This window comes from Vanellus vanellus (assembly GCF_965231255.1).
Source record: "Vanellus vanellus genome assembly, chromosome: 19".
NCBI lineage: Eukaryota > Metazoa > Chordata > Aves > Charadriiformes > Charadriidae > Vanellus > Vanellus vanellus.
The window spans coordinates 5708336-5729609 of NC_138924.1; the positions used below are offsets into that span (position 1 = coordinate 5708336).

The 21274-nt window shown below is 62.3% G+C and overlaps 2 protein-coding genes across 2 annotated transcripts; one reads left to right on the top strand and one right to left on the bottom strand.

The window, feature by feature from the left end:
* Positions 1 to 686: 686 nt before the first annotated feature.
* On the top strand, positions 687 to 7763 carry GAS2L2 (growth arrest specific 2 like 2; the record flags this gene model as incomplete). Its single annotated transcript, XM_082492911.1, has 7 exons — positions 687 to 809; positions 3479 to 3848; positions 4533 to 4771; positions 4878 to 4985; positions 5599 to 5695; positions 6076 to 6349; positions 6539 to 7763. 7 exons carry the CDS (start codon positions 687 to 689, stop codon positions 7761 to 7763), a joined length of 2436 nt encoding a protein of 811 aa, XP_082349037.1.
* A 3938-nt stretch (positions 7764 to 11701) lies between these two features.
* RASL10B (RAS like family 10 member B) lies at positions 11702 to 15426 on the bottom strand (the record flags this gene model as incomplete). Its single annotated transcript, XM_082493174.1, has 3 exons — positions 15114 to 15426; positions 12380 to 12504; positions 11702 to 11972 (listed from the first exon to the last, which is right to left on the bottom strand). The coding sequence occupies exons 1-3, from the start codon at positions 15327 to 15329 to the stop codon at positions 11702 to 11704; spliced, it is 612 nt and encodes a 203-aa protein (XP_082349300.1). The 5' UTR covers positions 15330 to 15426.
* Between the last annotated feature and the right edge of the window lie 5848 nt (positions 15427 to 21274).

Here is a 21274-nt window from a genome sequence, read left to right on the forward strand (position 1 = left end):
CAGGGGCTTTTCAACGTTACCAAAGAGACAGGGCCACGTCGTCTTTATTGTGAATTAAATGATAATAAGGCGACATCGCTTCCAGGGAGTCCCAGGGGCTTGGAGACCTGACGCCAAATAAAACAAACCTCTAGGTACCCTGCGGTGGGATTTCTGCTTGTTTTCATGTCATGCTTTTGCATTTTTTTTTAAAAAAGCCAATCTCCCGTTTCCTGAAAGCGCTGTATTTAAGGTGCATGTGTGTGTTTGGGATTGGCGTGGGTATTGCTGAATTTGGCCTCAGCTTTCGTGCTTGCTGGATCAAATCATGGGGATGGATCTCACCGAAAAATCACTGTATGAAGCACATGATGCTGAGAGTGAAGAAAACATGGAAACTCTCTTTGCTGCCTCATCCCGAATTACTGAGGCTTTCTCCACACCTCGGGATGTGTTAATATGTTTTCCTTCCAGCACGGAGGATGAATTCACGCTGATGGGGGCCCTCCGGGTCCTTCGGTGCGTGAAGGCAGGTCCTTACCTCCCGCGGGACAGGGAGCACCCCGGATCCTTCCCGGCTGCTCCTGTTTGCTTTGCTTCATGCCGCGACACGCCGGGGTGTCCTGCCTGCGCTGCCCACTCTGCGGGCAGCGTTTTGCCTTGCAGGGAGAAGGTCCCGCTGGTCGGCGTGGGCGGTGGGTGTCGCGATGTTTGCAGAGTTGGTGGTGCCTCCGTCCCCGCTCACGTCTCCTGCCCGGAGCCGCATCTCTCCTGCCCTCTTGGCTGCCGCCGGCCGCGGGATCTGCAGCGTGATGGGGAGGGTGATGGAGGTGATGGGGGGGGGGGGGGGTGGTGATATCGGGGGGGATTGATGGGAAAGGCTGGCGCTGGAGAAGGTCTTGCTGTCCAGGCGTCTGCCCTGGGCCCTGAGAAGGGTCAGAAAAAGAGTGTGATGACTGGTTCGTGTACTGCTTTTTGGAGACGGGAAGATTTATGAGGCCGTCTGTACCCCAGGGGTACTCCAGACCTGCAGAGAAGCAGCAGATCCTTATCCCCTTTCATGTCCCCTTAGGAGAGAGCTGGGACTGGAGGCTGAGGGTGGGACAACCTTGAATCCTCTCCCGTTTTTGGGTTTACCCTTTCCTCCCTCGTTTGCCACGGTGTTTTCCCTGGGGCTGTGCGCTCTCAGGATTCCTCGGGGTCACGAGCGATGCTGCCAGGGCTGGGGCTGAGCGCGGTGTCGCTGGCAGAGATGGGGTCACTGTGCTGAATCGGCTGCACCCCACAAGCGTGGGGGGGGACCCGGGGAGGTGGACTCGCACCCCGAGCCACGCGAAAATCTGGCTGAAAATCCTGCGTCACAAGGATCCTTTTCTCCTGCCGGCCTCCCTGGCAGGGCACACCAGGCGCAGACTCCTCCACGAATTCCCCAACCCCGGGGGAATAGCTGGGATTCTTGCATTTCCTCCCCCAAAATGACACCGGCTGGATGGTGATCTGCAGTGAGCATCAGCAGCTGGCTCCAGGGAGAGGACAGGGTCCCCCGACACAGCAAGAAGCCCCCCAAGCCCAGGAGAGGCTCCGTTTCAGTCCCATGGTGTAAGCACGTCGCTGGTAGATTTGGGTTTTGTCGAAGTACCTGGGTGCCGGGGCAGCTCTGCAAGCCCGGGGTTGGGGAGGGAGTCTCCAGCATTCCCAGCAGTGCCCACTCACCGGGTAGTTATTTTCTTAAAGCCCCAGCTCCTGGAGTCACGCCATCTGTGGAGGAGCTTGGCTTTTGCCGAAGACCTCGCTGTCGTGGGCAATTCGGGAAGAAGTTCGCGAAGGAGCACAGTGCGGAGAAACCCCAAAGGTGGGCACGCAAATAAATCCCCCTTATCCTTATTTTTCTTTTTCTTTTTTTTTTTTCCAGAAGAGTTTTTGGGGAGAGGATTGACGGATTTGCTCTGTGATTTGCAGGTGCATCTCCTGCATTTCCTCGGAGCTTGGGCTGAGCCCTGACACCATTGCACGTCTCCCAGCTCCCAGTAAGGGGTGGTACAAGCCCTCGAGTGAAGGGGGCTCCTGGGGAGCGGGGTCCTTGCAGGGACCTGCTCTGGCCCCAACCTTTGGAGGTGATGAGACCCGTCTGTCCCCTGCAGGGAGATCAAGGGATGAGCCGGGTTCAAGCGTAGGGATTCACACCCAAGCATGAGCAGCCATGAGCGTTTTTACCAGATGAAACGAAATGGTGAGAGTGAATGGTGATGCTTGAGATGAGCACAGGGGAGTGTTGCCCCGGGGGTCCTGGCTGCAGCGGAGGAGGGAGGATGGTGGAGGGGGAGCCCGGGGGGGAGCAGAGCACGTGGGTGCAGGGCTCCTCAGCTCTCACACCTTGCTCCACAGCTCGGGAAGAGCGGAGCAAGCCGTGGCAGTGGCATCCCCGTTGTTACCCTCTACCTCTTGCAGCTCTTCAGTCTCTTCCTCCTCCTCTGGCTCTCTCCGCTGGAATGTTTCCGGGTTGCACAGAAACCCTGTGGGACGGCTGAGCTGAGGCGTTTGGGAGTCTGACCGCTGTCAGGACCAGCTCCCTCCGAGGGATCTCTGCCCCAACCTCTATGGCTTTGGGAAGCCCTCACCTTGGGGTTGGGCTTTGCGGCTCCCGGTGCTGCTGTGCTGCTGGGAGTGTGTGCGGAGGGCAGAAGGGATGTGGAGGGACCCATCTGAGCATCACCCCCAAGATGTGTTCAGAGGTCTTCGGAACTGCCCTGAGGTCAGCCTCTCCCCATCCCCCTGGGCACCCCATCCAGGGAGGAGGGAGCTGTGCTTGGGGGCTGCCCTGCTCGGGTGGGCTCCTCGCCACAGCGTGTTTGGCTTTGCAATGGCACACGGTGGCGCCTCAGCCAAGTGTCTAAGCCTGTAAAATGGGTGCCAAAATGTGGCTGCCTCAGGGCTATGAATTCAGGGGTACAGACCCCTGGAGATGCACCTTGTAAGGCCCCCAGGTCACCCAACGTGTGGTGGAGGTGGGTGCAGGGATGGTGGGGAGGGGGCAAAATCCCCCTTCCTTTGGGGCTGTGAGCAACTTGGGATGCTGAAGAGCTGCTCTCTAACCCCTTCCTGCCCCAGAGCCAGGGATCCTGGGGGGAAAATTCCACCCCTGGGGCTTCTGGGGAAGGAGCAGGGCTGCTGGTGGAGGAGCAGGCACTGAAGGGTTAACGGGGAGTGTTTGCAGCCCGTCCCTTGTCACCAAGGAGAAGGGAACAGCACTTGGGAAGGAAACAAAACACCCACTGCCCAGGAGGGTGATTTCCTTTCCCCACGCTGCATTACAGCCCTTGGACCTCAAGAAGGGCTCCTGGCACTGGGAGGACGGCGTCACCATCCCAGGTGGCAGAGAGCAACGGGCACCGGGTGAGTGTGGCTGCTGGGGTGGTGGGCTGGGGACACAGCCCAGGGCAGCTCCCCATGTCCCCATCACCCATGTCCCCATCACCCCTTTCCCTGGGTCTCCTCCCAGTCTTATGGCAAAATGTGGGGGACGCCGGGCGCCGCGGTGCGGAGCATCCGTCCCTACCGGTCCAGCGAGCAGTACCTCTACGCCATGAAGGAGGACTTGGCTGAGTGGTTGAAGGAGCTGTACGACCTGGACATCGAGGTGGGCACCTTCATGGAGGTGCTGGAGACGGGGGCCGTGCTCTGTTCCCACGCCAACAATGTCACCCACGTGGCCGGGGAGTTTGCCCGTGCCTGCCCTGGCATCGCCCGCCACCTCCGCCTGCCCGCCGCCGGCGTCGCCTGCAACCTCACGGCACAGCCAGGCACCTTCCAGGCCAGGGACAACATCTCCAACTTCATCCAGTGGTGCAAGAAGGAGATGGACATTAAAGGTAAGATGCCAGGCTCCAGCTGCCCCATGTCCCCGTGAGCAATTCCCCTCCAGCTGCTCCTGGCGTCACCCTGGGTGTTTTCCCGTGTGTCCGCCAAAGTCGGTGCCACCCCGGCGTTGGGCAGCACCACGCGCACGCGTCCCTGAGCTGGGATTTCTTGCACAAGCTCCTCCGGGCTCGGCAGCAGCTTTGCAGGGTGCTGGCACGCAGTGGCCGTGTTTGCTTGGGTGCAAATATGCACTTGGGGGGGTGGGGGGGTGGAAATGGAAAGGGCGTAATGCCGCAGTGTGGCCCTGCCATGCACGGCACGATCCCGGCCGTAAGGACATCAGGAGCGGTACTGGCTCTCAGCAAAGGGTCTGTCATCCTGAGCACACCACCAGTGGATGCCCAGAAGGGGCATGGGCATGGAGTGACACATCCTCAGCACACCCGACCGCTGGGGTTTGTGGTTTGGGATGCCATGAAACAGCCAAAGCGCCTTTACTTGGAGATGCCCAAGGGGAAGGGTCTTCCTCCGTGAATTTATCCCAACCTTTGTTGGACCCAGCCATATTCCTAGAGGGATATGTCCAGGGAATAACATCCCTCCGGGCAGATTTTGATTCCACCAGTGCCCCCCGTCCCCTTCATCCCTGTCCCTGCGTGCCTGCCCTGGCTCAGCCCACCCTTGCCCTGCCCCAGATGTCCTGATGTTCGAGACGGAGGACCTGGTGCTGAGGAAGAATGAGAAGAACTTTGTGCTGTGCCTGCTGGAGCTGGCACGCCGTGCTGCCCGTTTCGGCATGCGTGCCCCAACCCTCGTGCAGATGGAAGAGGAGATTGAGGAGGAGCTCCGCCAGGAGCTGGACCTGCCGCCTGCCGACACCCCCCTGCCCCAGCCCCCCAGGAAACCACGGGACCTCCACAACCTTGACCAGATGGTATGGATGGGCATGGAGCGGGATGGGGATGGGGATGAAGATGGGCATGGCCACCCCAGGACCCTTCCCAGGAGTCCTGGTGAGGATCTGTCCCTGCTGCCCGCAGGTCCAGCACCTGGTGAGCCGCTGTACCTGCCCCGTCCAGTTCCCCATGATCAAGATATCCGAAGGGAAATATCGCGTGGGTGACTCCGACACCCTCATCTTTGTCCGGGTGAGTCTGCTTTGCCCCATGCTTTTGGGGCACTGGCACCAGGAATCCTGCTCTGCGCCATGAAGCCTCTTCCATAATCCACCCCCGAAATGGGGCCAATGTGGGGGTTTTGACCGTTATGCCCAAAGCAGAGCAGCGGGGCAGCTCGGCCCTGCAGTACATGTTTACATAGATGTAACCACCTGTGTGTACAGGACAAAACCTGCTGTCCCACACCAAGCCAGAGCCAGGTCTTACCCAGCAATGGGAACACTGGGATGCTCTGTCCCTGCCTGCATCCATCCCTCAGCCTGGCTTTCCCAAAGGGCTCAGCACATGGTGGTGGAGAGGGCTTTTCCCAAAAGGCTCCCTGCCCTCCTTGGGGTGATGAAACAAGTCTGTTGGGATGGCAGCAGGACCTGGGACCCTCCCTGCCTCAGTGGCACTGAGCTGTCTTTTGGGAGAGCCGATGGCACTTAGGGCAAGCCCACGGCCCTCAAGCACCAGAGGGCGAAGCCCGGCTGAGTGTGTCACCCCCAGGCTGCTTAAAAAGAGGGAGGGGGCGGTGGGGGGTGTCCCATGGACGCATCACATGCACCTCTCTGGACCTCATGGCCTGCGGCACCCCATGCAGATCCTGCGGGAACACGTTATGGTGCGGGTTGGGGGCGGCTGGGACACGTTGGAGCACTACCTGGACAAGCACGACCCGTGCCGCTGCACCTCGCTCTGTGAGTCCCCACATCCCCAAATCCTGTGGTTCTGCCCCATGACTGGGGTTGGGGGGGGTGGGGGGGTGGGGTCCATCCTGGGTCTCGCTGCTTCTGGGGCCATTTGCAGGAGCAGGAGACCTCATTACCACGATGCCTCAGTACTCTGCTGGGGAATGTCTGGGTTTGGGGACTCTCTTTGACTTTGGTGGCCACTAGAGGTCACGGCAGACTTTTGGATGGAGCCAGACCCCAAAAGCTCTTTAGTGGGGACCGCAGGTTTGCACCAGCATCCCCGGGGGGCTGGATGGTGAGCGATGGCTGGGTGGGGTGCACCCCGAGGGGGAGTGTGTGTGTGTGCAATGGACGGGGGTGCTGAGCCCCCCTACTTTACCCCACAGCTCACAAACAAGCCTTAAAAACCAGGACCCCCCAGCAGCAAGTGCAGCATGAGGTCCGGCTGTGCCCGGCCTCGAAGGTGGCCGCCCGTGGCCAGCCCCAGCCAGCGCTGCTGGTCAGCCGTTCGCAGAGCCCCCTGCCCCCTGTCGCTTGGGGGTCCCGCGTCTCCTCCAGCCCCCGATCCCCTGCCACCCCCTCCAGGGAAGGTTCAGGCCGCCCACTGGGTGCCAGCCCTCGCCAGGAGCCGGCGCAGCCCCGGAGGGTCCCTTCGGGCAGGTAAGCAGTGCAGAGATGCTTTGTGCCCCAAACCACCTGGATTCAAAGCAGTTTTTCTCCCATCCCTGTATTTATTTTTTTTTTTCCTCTCCCTTCCTGAGCTGCCCAGCACCAGGCTGGATAGAGGGGGGAAGGATGGAAAGGGGTCACGGCAGCTCCCTGGCCCCTCTCTGCTCTCTCTCCTTGCAGGACGCGGGAGCCACTGGTCACCCCTTCAGGGATGCAGCCTCCACCATCCAGGTCGCCTGCTCGACCCAGCTCCCCCAGCCGCAATGGCGGGGTGACACGCCGGGCACTCACCCCTTCCCGGATGGCCCCCGGCACACGGGATAGCGTGGGGGTCCCCAAGGTGCTGCGTGGGAGCACCCCGGGAAAAACCACTGGGGTACCAGCACGGGTCAAACCCACAGCACCCAGCACCCGGCTGACACCGGCACCTCCAAAAAGCACCCGGCAAGGAGGCAAATTGTCCATGGTGGCTGCCAGGGCGCAGGAAAGGGGGGTCCCCACCTCGGTGGCATCCCGTGCCCCCAGCCCCATCAAGGGGTGTGCCCCGTCCTCGCACCGGGATGCCCGGGGAGACTCACAGAGCCGGAAAAGCTCATGGGAAGGGAGCCGGGGAGCCCTTGGCCGGGACCAACCGCCCTCATCCCAAAATTCCTCCAGCCAGCCTCCGAAACAGGACAGCAGCGTTAAACCCTCCATCAAAGCCAGCCCGGCCGTCTGCCGGCCCCCCACCCCTTCGGCCCATTTTGTAAATGGGTACAAGGGCTGTGCTGTTGGAGAGGGTCCCCGAGGGACCCTGCGATGCCACCCGGCCACCAGCCCGCAGGCTGGGGATGCTGAGTGCCCCAGGGTGCTGGCGGATGAGCCGGGGGGAGCCTGCGGCCCCGGCGAGGGGAGCGAGGGGCTCCGGGGGTGCTGGGGGCACACACAGCCCCCCGGCTACGGCCGCGTGGTGGAGGAGCTCTCCCGCGGGCGGCAGCCCCTGCGTCCCGTGGGGCTGGGGAGCTGGGTCCCCAAAACTCCCCCGCAAGCCACCCTGCAGCCCACCACCCTACCAGCCAAGGGGGAGGCAGAGGGGCCGGGAGCGGGGAGTCAGACCCCACAGGGAGCCAGGACCAGCAATGCCCCCAAGCCCCGGCGGTGCCTGAAGAAACCCGAACGCGTGCCCTCCATCTACAAGCTGAAGCTGCGGCCCAAGGTGCGTCCCCGGCGGGACCACAGGCCGGGCAAGCGCCCCTCGCGTATCCCCACCCCGCTGGGGCAGCGCCTGCTCGCCCCCCGGGGCCAGCATCGCCCCCCGGCACCCCCCCGGCACCCCCAGGCCGGTGGCACGCACCCCGGGGCCAAGCCCTCGCCGGCCGACAGCGGTGCCTGGCTGACCGAAGATGACGAGGAGGCGTGGGTCTGATCCCCCCTCGGGGTTGGTTTTCGAGGGGATGGACCCGTCCCTCATCTGAAGGTGGGAGCGATGCGAAGCCAGCGCTGAGGTGCCCGCGTGCAGCATCCTGGATTTGGTCCCGGGTGGCTGTGGCGGACCCTCCTTGCTCTTCGGAGCTGCACCCCATCCTTCCCAACGGGGTTGGGTTTGGACTGGTAATTCTTCTCCTAAACAGGTGTTCTTGTACTGGTTTGAGTGGAAAAATCCAGCCCCAAATCGAGAGAACGGGGCATCTTCTGCAGGGAAGAGGGGTGTAGTCGGCCCCTACAGTGTTCCCCTAAAGCGGGGACACCCTACACCCGGCATCCAAGCGTGCAAACCATCCGGTACCTCAGTCTTCCCCACCTGTACAATGGGACTAACGATGCTCATGTCTTACAGCACCAAGAGCCCTCCTTAACGAGCGTTTGAGTTACTCAGGTCGGGGGGAGGATATCGCAGGAGCTGACCCTTGCTGAGCTCCACGGGCTTCCTTATGGGAGAAGGTGGGAGACCCGGGGGGGGTCGGTGGTCGCCTCAGTGGTGATGGTCAGGACGCCCGCTGTCACCGAGGCTTGTGGCAGTCACTGCTGCCCTCCTGAGCCTGCAGCCACGGACCCGGCAATATTGTTTGTGCAATAGAGATGTACCAAAGCTCTTCTGTTTCAGCGTCGTTCCTGTGTGGGTGGGGAGGGGGAGAGGATAATCCTGGGGGCCGGGGGGGGGCAGGTCACGGCTGGTGAAGGGAATTCGTGCTGCCGGTCTGCTGCCTGTGTGCACAGCGAACATCCCTCCGAGAGCCCCACGGGGGCCAGAAGAGCCCCATCGTCCAAGGGAGGATGAAACTGGACCCACGCTCCTGCAAAGGAAGAGCAAGGGCGAGCGTCGGCGCCCCGTGGATGCAAAACCTGCTTACAAAAATGCTCCTTTGGCAGGGGAGAAACAAATTCCCCCCACCCCACCCCGACCCATTGCCTCCCGCAGAAGGGCTGCGAGAGCGGCAGCGGGGGCGGCGAGCAACCCGGCACGGCGGGCAAAGAGCAGCAAGGCGGGTACAGAACAAGGAGGGACAGACCTGATTTTTAATTCCATTTCAAAGAAGGGGTGCGGGGCGTTACAGGCGGTGTAGACACCTCGGGAATCTCCAATAACAAGTCCAGGGGGGAAAGAAAAGCCAAGTCCAGGCAACTGGGACGCTCACCGGGGCAGGAGGAGGAGGAGGAGGAGGAGGAGGAGAGGGAAGCATCCTTGCCAGGGCTGGACCAAACCCAGGCATCACCTCCTGCGGCACCACACACACACACGGTGGGGGGCAGAAACCCGGCACTGCGCTGGGGGGACAGCGGTGGGGGACACCCTCAGCCTCTCCCAGGCTCAGGAGCCGGTTGTTTTTAGCAGGACCAAGGTGGTGTTGGGCGAGCGGTAACACTTTGTACGAAGGGTGCGGGTAGGGAGGAGGCGCGGGTCGGCTGCGGCTGCTGCCGTGCTCCCGGCCGCTCGGATCCCACCAGCCCGGGCCACACGCCGGAGCTCCCGCCTCGGTTCCCCTGCCGGCACCCGGCCGGTACCACCACCCCCCTCCCTCCTGGGCTCTTGGGAAAGCAGCTCTTTGTAGCCCTCGTTTTCTCAGGAGCTGGGAAATGCTGTCAAAGCCGTGAGAGTTATTATTACTAATATAACTTTCTCTGTCTATAAAGTACAATAGAATATAACAATTATATTTATAACCTTTTTTTTTTTTTTTCAAAATACTAAATAGATGCTATAAAAACCTGTAACTAATTGTGCTATAAACTGCAGGCTACAGGGTTATAACAATGTATTGGCTTAGTCGTTGATATGTATACGTCGGAGCACTTTATAAATGCTTTATTATTAGCATTTACCAGGGAGTTTCCTTCTCAAACAATTTGGAGGGATAAAGCTAGCCAGAGACCGATAACGTGGACTTATACGTCTTAATAAATCCTGACGAGATGAGGTCAGTGGGGCCGGTGGCGAAGCCCGGGCTGTTTGCCGTGAAGGCAGGGGATGGTGATGGGTGCCACCGCCCTTCCCCGGCCGGCGCTCTTGCAGCCAACTGGGACAGACCTGTGTCCCCCCAGTGCCTTTTCCCTTTTTTTTTTTTTTTTTTTTTTTTTTTTTTTGAGGGGGAAGCAAGGGGAATGGGGTTTGGTTGCCAAAGCGGCTGCTTGGGGATGGGACTGGTGGAGCGGGGTGTCCCCCCGAACCCTGCGGGATTGGAGCTGCAGGGCGGTGCATGGCCCCGGGGACGGGGACGGGGCGGTGAAATGCTCCGTGCCAGAGCTCAGCTGGATCTGTTCTTAACAGAAAGTGTTACCGAGAGCACAGTGGTGCTTCTGTCAGACGGAAACCTGGCCGGGGGTGTGGGGGGAGAGATGGGGTTGGTGTCCTTCGGCTTTACCGCCCAGAGCGGCGCTGAATCCCTGCATCCCCTCGTTACACCAGAAATCACGGAGATGGTTTTGCCAGAGGATGGATCGGCCTCAGATCCCGCCTCGAGGGGGGTGAGGATGGAGTTTCCCAGTGTCTCACAGGGAGCAGCCAAGAAGAAGAAACGACGAGATTCCCCCCCTCTGCCTCTCGCTCGCCCATCGCCGGCGCATCACCCCGACCCCCTTCGCTGCGCTTTGCCACCCGCTCTGCAGGACGCGACACAGGTGAGCTGCCAGTCTGGCGTAAAAACCAAGCCAAAAAAATCAAAGAAGAAGAATAAAAAATATAGGCGGGGGGCTCACTTTCCTATGAGGGATGTGCAGAGAGGAAGAGAAAAATAAAGAGTGCAACTGGAAATGCAACTCCAGCTCCCTATTGCTTCGGAGGCTGCCTTCGCACCGGCGCTGTCTGACGTGGATGGAGGCGAGCATCGCGTGGGAAAGGCCGGCATGGGTCGGACCCACCTCGTCGCACCGCTGGCGGCACAGGGGGGACCTGCCCGGGGGGACGCCGGGGGATCGGGTGGGAGCTGTGCAAAGCCAGCGGCCCGCTGAGCCCGGCAGGCGAGGTAGCGGAGGGCTGACCTGCCCGGCGAGGAGCGTTTCCAGATTATTTGGTGTTCGACGGGCTGGTGGGGGAGGAGAAGCCTTCCTTGGCTGAACCAGAGCAGAAGGGGGACGTGAAGCCCTGGGGAAGCAGCACCCGGCACCCTGGGGCGGTGTAAGGGGCAGGACGGGGGCTTGATTATTTATTTTTCTCCCACTTTTCTTGCTTTCATCCAGAAATTCTGCCTAGAAATCTGACCCAAGCGAGGCAAAAGAGAGCCCGTGTAACCTGGCTTCTTGCTGGAGGTGGCTCTGCCCTCCAAGGGGAGAAACCCCAGCTCCACCGTGCCCCGGGGATGGAGCCACCTCCATCATCATGACACTGGGCAATTTTCTTCTGGGGGGGGGAACAGGTGATGGCAGGCAGCAGCAGCACGCGTTGCCCCTGCGATGCCGGGGCAGGAGCCGGCAACGACAAACCTGGCAGCCAACCTCTGGGCATCATCTGAGGTGGCTCTTCCACCCCTTCCGGTGCCACGCAGCATTTCATAGGCGGCGGAGACACAATTCCCCGGCACAGCTTTGGCCCCGAGCGCAGGAGACTCCGGAAGGGCTCAGGGTTTTAGCTGAGGTCCTCCCTCAGCCCTCGCTACCTCCAGGCAGCCCGGTCGCGCACCCGCTCCGACCCGCCGACGGCCATCGCATCACCCTGCCCAGCACCGCCCAAGGTGCAGTGTCCCCAGATGTCACCGCAGGGTGCCAGCGCTGGCGGGGCAGCAAACCCCGAGGTGCCTCTGGAGCAGCTCCTACCACAGCATCACCCCCACGGAGAGCAGCGCCGCCGGCGCTCGCCGGGGAGCCGCGGTCCCCGAGGACGGGCAGCCGCAGGGACACGGCCGGGGGGATTTCCGTCGGGGCAGGGAGGGCTCACATGATGGTGCATCGGTTCCTGCGCAGGGCACCCTGGAAGCGGATGGTGGTGTGGACGTGCTTGCAGCGGGCGCAGCCCACGCTCTTCAGGAGCTCGCTGAAGAGCAGCAGGATGTGCCAGTTGTACTTGGCCGAGCACTCGATGTAACCGCACTTCCACGTCTTCTTCACCAGGTTGGAGACGTTCCAGCGCGGGATCACCCGGCCCCGCTGCAGGTCCCGCTTGTTGCCCACGATGATGATGGGTGTCTCCGAAGTGCCGATGACCCTGGGGAAGACGGGCGGTGAGGGAGGACAGAAGGGGACAGGACAGAGCGCGATGATGGACCTGTCCGTGGACCCCAACCCATCCCAAACCGGCTCTTGGCTTTGGCTACCCAAAAGGGACGTGTCTCCTTTTGGCCTGTCCCTTCTTCGTGGCCAGCCGCCCACCGCGCCAGCCCCAGCTGCTTTCCCAGGGATGGGAAAGATACCTGCCCGGGGTCCTTCTCCTTCTCCTGCCCCCGGGTCCAGTTTTGCTTTTGCTTTTGGGCTCCCAGCCCTGCAAAGGGGCTTTACCTCAGCCTCTAATATCTCATCGCTGATGCCAAGAGCAGGGGAGCACTGGGGTGAGCAGTACCGCACCGCCCCGCCGGGAGCCCCACGGGATGCACCCGCCGGCAAAGCGGTCCCTACCTCGTTTCCAGGATCTGCTGGCGGATCGTTTTGATGTACTCGAAGCTGTCAAAGCAACAGATGTCATAGACCAGGATGTAGGCATGGACGCTCCGGAGCCCCCTGCAACACACGTCCGCCCACTCCTGCAAGGTGCAGAGAGGGATCAATCCTGGCTCAGCCCCGTCGCTGTGCCCGGGGGATGCCCCACACTGTTTCGGGGCTGGGCACGCCACGGAGGCTGCTACGCCACCCAGCTCACCCCTGCTCTGCCCCGACACGTCCCTGCGACGGCTGTGTCTGCCCCACCGCGGCCCTTCAGCCATTCCCTGCCCCCATCTCCGGAGATCCCTTATCCCCCTCGTTAATCCAGAGGAGAGATAACGGGATTTGTCAGCCCCAATTTCTCTCTTGGGCGAGGATTACAGCCTGCCTGATACACAGCGGCCCGGGGCTGACAGCGGGGCTGGATGCAACCCCCTGCCCTGGATCTAAAAGCTTCACCCCCTCCAGAGCTGCTAATTAGGTGTGTTAATTATTGACGCACCCCGGTTTTTGGCAGGGCGGGCGAGGAGGATGCTGAGGGTTGAGCCGGACTCAGTCCGGCCCCGGCTCCGTGGGGATGGGGGTGAGGGACCAGGAGCCCCGTGGGTCAGAGGGGGAAGGTGACGGCGGGGCTCTTTGGAGGGGACACGGGGACAGGAGAGGAGAGGCAGCTGCTCGGGAGGGGGTCCGTGAGGTTGGGAGCTGGGGCAGAGGCCGTCGGGGGTGGCTTCTCCACAGCCAACATTTGAGGCTGTAAGAATATGTGTTGTTAGGAAAGCTTTGGGTTTCCAGGAATAACAGGATTATTTTTTTTCCGTGCTATAGGAGTGTAAATCTGCCCCGCTTCCAGGCACTGTCCCGGCCTGGCAGTGGTACCCAGGCTGCAGTGGCACCGGGGGGCAGCAGCCCGTGCAGGCAGCACCGCAAACCCTCCTGAGCCCCACCGGAGGGGAGGAAGATGCTCCAAGGAGGAAAGGCATCACTTCTCCCCAGGCAAACCTCTCCAGTACCGTGAATCATCCCTTTCTGAGTTTATCATTGGAACGAGGCAAAACGAGAAGACGCAGGACCGAAGGAAACTGGGAAAAGGAAAGTTTTGGGGTGCGGGTTGGTCTCCATCGCAGACCGCTGCATGGGAAGGAGCTGGGGGCAAGCGGCATGACACAGCCCCTCTCCTGTCCATGGAGGGGAGAAGATGCGTTGCTCCTCGGAATCAGAGCTCTGCGGGCGGATGAAGCGGCGGTGTCTCAGGCTACTCTGAGTCCCGGTACACCGGGGAGATTCATAAATTGCAGCTATTTCCCCACGCTGGGGTGCGGCTTGCTCTGGTGCCATGACGTTGGAATGGTTTTCCCCGTGCGGTGGAGGTTTCCCGGGATGTTCAGGGCTGGAGGAGGGTCACGCTGCACATCCCGCCAGGCCCCATGGAGGAAGGGGACATCAGGGAGCCACCAGCCCCTGCTGCTCTCCCAGGACTTCACCGCGGGGATGCTGCTCCCAGGCATGGAGCAGAGCCCAGCGATGCTTCCCAGCAGACAGAGCCGTATCCCCCACCGCGGTCTTCTCCTTTCCCCTCGGAGCCATCCCTCTGACCATCCTCTCTTCCCTGGAAACCTCCACCTGTTCCCAGCAGCCGCCTCCTCTGGAGCGCAGCGAGGCAGGGAGTTAATCGAGTATGTTAGCGTCGGCTGCCGTGTCAATAAATTACCCTTTGCTATTTCGGGCTGCCTCTCGCGCTGACCTTTCCTTCTCTGCACACGCCGATTAATTTTTAAACCTCCTCCGTGCCCCCGGAGAGCTCACTTCGCCTCCTGCCCGACGGCACAGGGGACACTTGGAGCACTACACGGCCCCTATAACGCCATCCCTGTCGGGCAGGGGAGCTACAGAATTATATTGATTAAAAATATAAGAGAGCCCAGCCCCGGGGAGGTGCTGCCACCGGTGGCATTGCCCCCCGGCTGAGGTTGGGCACCTCCGGCTCCTTTCCCTGCAGCGGTGGCACAATTTGTGTCCCTGGGATGGAGCACAAGCTCAAAATCCTCTTTTTCCCCATTAAACCCCCCAAAGCGGTTGGCACCGATGGTGAGACTTTCCAACCCCACGCTGCCTTTTGGGGCTGTTTCAGAAGAGCCTGAGCGTTCTGCTCAGTGGGCTCAATGCTCCGGGGATGAGCCCAGGCAGCGCTGGCGGGGGTGACAGCCACCCCCCGGGAGGGGACGAGCAGCCCCGCTCCACCTGGCTCGGGCAGTGGGCACGACGGGGTCTGGCTCTCCAGGAACCCCTGGTTTTCACCCAAACGCTTTGGCCATGCTCCCCCAGCCCTTTGCTGGCCCCGGCTCTGACAGCGATGGAACCGGATCCCAGTGCTCCGGGATCCACCTCTCAACTGGACCCGGAGATCCAGCAGGGCTGTGGGCATCAGAGGAGCCGCGGTCCTTGGAGTGCGACACCATCTCTCCCACATTTGCCATCACTTTAAGTGAAAAAGCTTTAAAAGATACTTCATCCTGGGCCCGCTCGGCTGGTACCATGAGGATACGATCCCTCACACCAGCTTTTAGCAAGCAAATCCTGATGTGGAAGGAGCAGCATCCTGCAAAAAGGAGGAACTGGTACCCCGCAGGGTTATACAGCAAAACTCCACCGCCGTCACCAGAGACCCCCCCAACGTGGTGCTCCCGTCGCCCTGAGCTGGGGGCGCCCCTACCTGCAGGGTGTTGACAGGGAAGGCGGTGATGGGGGGAAAGTCCATGATCTGCAGGTCGTGGACGTGGCCGTTCATGACGACGGCGGGCAGGTAGACGCGACGGGCCGTGGTGGGCACGCAGACCTCGCTGAACTCGTTGTAGAGGAACTGCCGGACTATGGCGCTCTTGCCCACGCCCTGGGCTCCCAGCACGGCGATCTTGAACGTTGCCACCATGCCGTCGCACGCCGGCCGCTGCCCTGGTGCTGCCCCCACGGCGCCGAGGCTGCATATTCCCGCGCAGGGGGCCTCAGCCCCATTCAGGATGCATTTCCCCTCCGGGACAGCTCGTCACTGCAAGGCCAAGGAGAAGCTGGTCAGATCCTGGAGACCCGCCTGGCAGACCCCACTATTCCTTCGGGCGGTACATTTTCAAGCAGGAGCCCGTGGAAAAGGGTTATGCTTCTCCTTGGGGAGCAGGAGCATCCCCCAGGGGTGGATGACGTCCCCAGCGGGGGTCTCGGCGCTGCAAGACCCCAGGGTCCCCCTCGGGTGTTCTCACCCTGCAGAGCCAAGGAGAGCCAGGATTTGAGCAAACTTTATCCCAGGAAGGTTCTCACAGGCACTTTCAGCCCTTTTGGTACCAGAGCAAAGACACCTCCAGGAAAAGGACTGTCTGCAGCTGAGGGTTTGCCCAGCCCCGGCAGCAGCGTGGTCCCTGGCTGTGCTGGGGACTTGTCCCATAGCACCCGCGGGGACTGTCACTGGCTGCTCCATCCCAGTGCTGCCCCAAGCCGAGGAATCCATCTTCCCTCCGCTTGGACAGCCAGAATTGCCTTTTCCTGGGGCGAGGTGGAGCAGGGGGGGGGATTGCTCTGTGCCTGAGAGCGACAGCTTTAATGTTTAATTTCAGGCTTTGAGCGGCTTGGCAATTAACTTGATGGAGGCTAATTTCCGAGCCAGCTGATGGGGTGAGCCCACAAGCCGCTGGCACGCGTGGTGAGGCCAGAGGGGCCCTGGGGCAGGGCAACGCGTGCAGGGGGGATACAGGGTGATAAACCCCACACGAGGATGCGGGAGCTGAGTCCGAGGACCCCAAACATCCCCTGGCACAGGGTTCCCGACTGGGAGCTGTGATGGAGACAGCAAGGGTGGTGGGCTGGGTCCCACCTCTGCTTGCTCCCGCTCCTAGGAAGCGGCTTGTGCTTTGTCCCAAAGCGCGGATGCTTTTACCAGTTTGTGATGCTCTGGTCCGTTTTCCCTGAAAGTCATCCCCGAAGCACAGGGCAGCCTTCCTGAGCTGGCAGAAAGCGGCAGGTTCAAACCACCCTGTCCTGCCTGTTTTGGCAGGGGTTATTTGCCCCGAGGAGAGCTCAGCCATGGAGGTCCCTGCTGCTGGGTGATGGGAAGGCTGCGTCTCCCACGGTCTCCCACACTGGCCCATGGCTCACAGCATCCTCACCATCCCCATCCTCCTCACACCAGGGCTGGGGGCCTTCAGCAGGGCCCTATCCAGCCCCGAGCGGGCAGCAGGGCTGGTTTGTGCCCAGGGCTAGGGGACATGGCACACTGTGCCGCTGGGACTGTCCCTTGGGGTGCTGACTGCCTTTGGGGACCCACTCGCCCCAGCCCCAGCAGCGGGACCATATCCATATGCTACATATAGGGAAATGGGGGAACTGGAGGACCCCCCACCCCCCGTCCTGCCGGGGCCTTTCTCCGCCAGCAGCAAGCACTGTCATCGCAAGTCCTGGGGGTCACTCTGCTGCAGGGACAACCCCGTCCCCGCAAACCCTTCCTCCTCGCGGAAGCAACCCCAGCTCGTTTGTGGGGCCGGAGGGTGATGGAGCCACACAGCCGGAGCCCCAGAGCCCACAGGGCTGCCCTGAACAGCGGAGCAGGCTGAGCCCTGCCGTGTCACCCCAAAAAGCCCCGTCCCCCTCCGTGCTGGCACACAGGGACCATGCATGGGGGAAGCCGGCTCACGGGCCCCGGAAAGCAGGCTGACACCCTGAAGCATCAGAGGCCAACCTGGCGGCTCCCGGCCCCACCAGCACCTCACGCCAGCGTGCCACCGTGGGAAACTGAGGCGCGGAGTGGGGACGCAGCCAGGGTGGCCCCACGGTGGGGTGACAGAGTGGGGACCAGCCTCGGGGGGAAGGGGGGGGGAGCTCAGCACAAGGCCGAGCTCAGGGCCGGGCGGAGGCTCGCAGGCTGCTCCCGGGAATGATGTCCCGGTCCCCGGTGCGACCTTGGCCACCCCGCGACACCGGGGGCAGCCGGAGGAGCGAGCCCCGAGCCCCGACCCCCCGCGGCAGCATCCCACATCCCGCACCCCACACCCCGCCCCGACCCTCCTGGGGGGATGCTCTCCCCGCAGCATCCCCCGGCACCGGCCCGCGGTGGGGGGGGGTCCTGGGGCTGGGGGAGGTTCGGGGGTGCCGGGGGTGGGGGGAACACACTCACCCCCCCCATGCTAGCGGGGCGAAGGTGGGAACGGGGAGCACCGGAGCTTAACTTTCACTAGGGACCCCCCCCAGCCCCGCTGCCCCGGTCCCCCCACCCCGGCCCTGCCCAGCGGCAACTTTGCCCCCCCCCCTCGTCCGTCCGTCCGTCCCCCCACCCCCGGTTCCCCGCCGGGGTACCCCTACCTTGCAACGGCGGCCCGGGCCGGCGGCGCCCCGGCGGGCGGCGGAGCCATGCGGCGAGCCCGGTGCGGGGCGGGCGGCCCCGCTGCAGAGCCCCGGTCCGGCCCGGCCCGGCCCCCGCCCGGCGCGGCGCTACCGAGGGGTCGGAGCGGCGGCGGCGGGGGGGGGAGGGAGCGGCCGGCGCTGGGTCGCCAAGCCCGGCTGGGGTACGGGGAGGGGGGGACAGGCGGTGGCCGGGGATGGAGGCAGGCAGGCAGCGCTCAGGCAGGGCGGCAGGCAGCGCCCCGGGGAGGAGGGGGGGAATGGAGGCAGTGCCCGGGGAGGGATGCGGGGAATGCCCAGGCGGGGAGGCAGGCAGTGCCTGGGAGGGGAGGGGGGGGGGGGGGGGGGAAGGCAGGGAATGCTCAGGCGGGGATGCAGGCAGTGGTGCCCGGGAATGATGCAGGCAGTGCCCGGGGAGGGAAGGAGGCTCTGCCCGGGCGGGGAGGCAATGGGATGCCCGGGGAGGGATGCAGGCAGTACCCGGGGAGGGATGCAAGCAGCGCCTTGGGAAAGGAGGTAGGGAATGCCCAGACCGAGTCGCAGGCAGCCAGGAGGGACGCCAGCTTTTCCCGGGGTTTTGGGGAGGTGCTGATGGGAAAAGACCCTCCCTGCAGTGTGCTGGGTGCAACACCGTCACCCCTTCCTTCCCCGGCGCCCAGCAGGATCTGTGCCCTCATGCCCACCCTGTGGGAGCCCCCTGGGGCCAGACCCCTTTGGGGGAGGAGGGTAGGACCCCCGCCAGGGAGCCTTTCCCTCCTCCGACACTGCTGTTGCTGTGCTCTTGGGCACATCCCTTGGCCTCCGTGCTGGGTGAGGCTGTGGTCCCGCTGGCAAGGTTGGAGGTTCCTCTGTGCCTACTGTCACCGGGGGGTGCTCTCAGTTTGGGGTGGTGCCAGGCCCTACCAAGGGAGAGACGTTTCTGTTGCAGCACCTGCATTTTTGGGACACCCAATACCGAGCGTTTACCTGCGTGCTGGACAGCAAGGAAGATGCTGGTCGCACCTCCAGGGACCGTGGTCCAGGCTCCTGGGACACACTGCTGATGGACTCCCTGTGCCTCTCTGCTCCTCAAAACAACCCCGAGCTCCACTCCAGCTCACCGTGACACCAGCGAGCACCGAGGTGTCCCCGTGGGGCTGGCAGTGATCATACAGGCTTTGCTGACCCCAAACACTTGGCCACAGCATGGCTGGGCTCCCCACAGCCTCGGCACCTTTTGCTGGGAAAAGCATCATCTCCAGGGGCTCCTCTCTAGGGTGAGAAGTGGGTACAAGTGGAAACACATTGCTGTATCCTTCCAGGAGGAAAAGGGGATGGTAGACAAGCCCCAAGCCTCGGGGGGGGGGGGGGGGGGGGGGGGCGGACAAGGGCAGCTGGCAAAATGCTGCACCAAGGCTGGGGCTGAGATCGGTGCCAGGCGAAGGGAGTCAGAGCCCCTTTTCCCTGTCTCACATCACACCCAGGCTTTCAGAGATTTGGGGCTTATTTTCCAGCAGAGCTGCATGACGCTCACAGCTAGGGAAATATTTAGGTGCCCCTGGGGGTTATTGCCAGCCCTAGATGCTGCTCATCCTCCAGAGCCCCCCCACCTCCCCTTCCCCGCAGCGCCATAAACCAGCCCCGAGCCCTGAAATATTTCTGGGAGAGGGCAGGGATCGCGGCTGCACATGAACTCGCCTGCACAATTCAGGCTCCAGCCTCGGCGCTATTTTTAGCAGTTCCCTCCGAGATGCTCTTCACTTGCAGTTTTATTTGTGAAATTTAATATACGGGGGGGGGGGGGGGGAGGGGAAGAGGAGCGGGGCTGGATCCTGGCACGTCCCCACTGGCTGGGAGGTTTATCCCAGCCTCAGCGACAGGCGACTGACACAAACCTAAAATCATCCATCAAAGAGCTCCCGTGTCCTGGCACGCAGGCAGCAGCAGGGGACAGACAGAGCTGATGCCTCGGGGGGCTGCGGGCAGCCCCCGCCTCCGCCACAGCCTCCAAAGCCCTTAGGTGAGTCCCTGCCTCTCCCCATGCTGCCATCGTGGGCTCAGGGACCCTCTGTCACCCCTTAGGACAGACACTGACATGGAGCAGGATGTGTGCGAGGCCGGCAGGAGCAGCACGGATTTTGGGGACCCAGCCCCATCTCCAGCCAGAGCAGCAAGGAGCAACCCGGGAGGTCCCTGTGCACAGCGTGAGCCTCGGGAAGGGGGAAGGCTGTGGGGACCACCCACCCCCGTGGCAGCTGCCAACCCCGGGAGCATCACCTGCAGCCCCTGAGCTCCCAGCACCGGAGGCTAACGATGCTAATGAAACAAACCCAGTTTGCAAAGTACAGCATGGCCCAGGGCTGGCGTGTCCCCGTTTATGGGGCACCAGTGTGCCTGCAAATCCAGAGCAGCAGGAAAGACCAATTTCTCCCCAGGGAGCCCCCAGCAGAACAGTGAGGGAGGGAGAAACCGTCCCCTTTGCCACTGGATGTGACAGGGACAGCAGCTGACATGGCAGAGCCCTGAGCATCTTGCAGCAGCTTTTGCTCCTGGTGTTCAAGCCCCCCAAGTTCAGCCCCAGCACCACCGCAGGAGCAGACCCACAGCAGGGAAGAACCAAACCGAACCAAACCATCCCATCCCCAGCTGGCCACGCAGCCCACCCCAGGGATGCATGAAGGGACACGGCAGCACGATCAGTGACCCCAAACCAGCCTGTCACTGTTGCTACCACACACATACACCAGCGTCTAACCCAAAACCACCCCTGTACAGTGCACCACAGGCCGATTCGGTACCTGCCACCTCAGGTCCTCGGAGGGTGCCGCCACGCCAAGGCTGGGCAGGGGCGAGGGAAGGAGTTGCTCTGCGGGAGCGCAGCACTCCCCATACCCGCTTCTTGGGTTGGTGCATTTCTGGCCACTTCGAGGGCAGAGTCTGGGGCTGCCTGAGCTTGGCTCTGGCCTGGTACAGAGGTTTTGCAGCCCAACGCACCCTGCCTGAGATGGGACCAGTGATGGTAAAACTCTCTGGAAGATCCCAGCGCTGGCCCAGAGCAATCCAACTGTGTCACTGACTCACACAATTTTATCATTTCCTTGCAGGGAAAAGCAGGTCACGTTTCACAAAGCTCACCTGGGGCCCAGAAAGGGCTAAATGGGTACATCCATCTTCCTCCTGCTACTCACCAGAGGCTGTTGGTGCCAGGGTGCCAGCGCCCCCTGCGAGCCAGAGCCCTTTTCCCATTGCCCTGCGAGATGAGAACAGAGCAGCAGCTGGAGGCAGAGGACAGAGGATGCTTGCCACCTCCTCACGGTGCAAGCCACTATTTTGGGGGGTCTCCACTGTAGAAAAGTAGCTGGTGAAAAGAGAAGGACAAATGGCTCCCGGTGAGCAAACCACCTCCATCCCACCAAATCCAGCCTTGAGCCTTGCCTGCTCTGGCAGACAGGGCCAAAGCAGGGGAATGGGATGCTCTCCTCAACCCCACAGAGCCACACCACACAGCCAGAG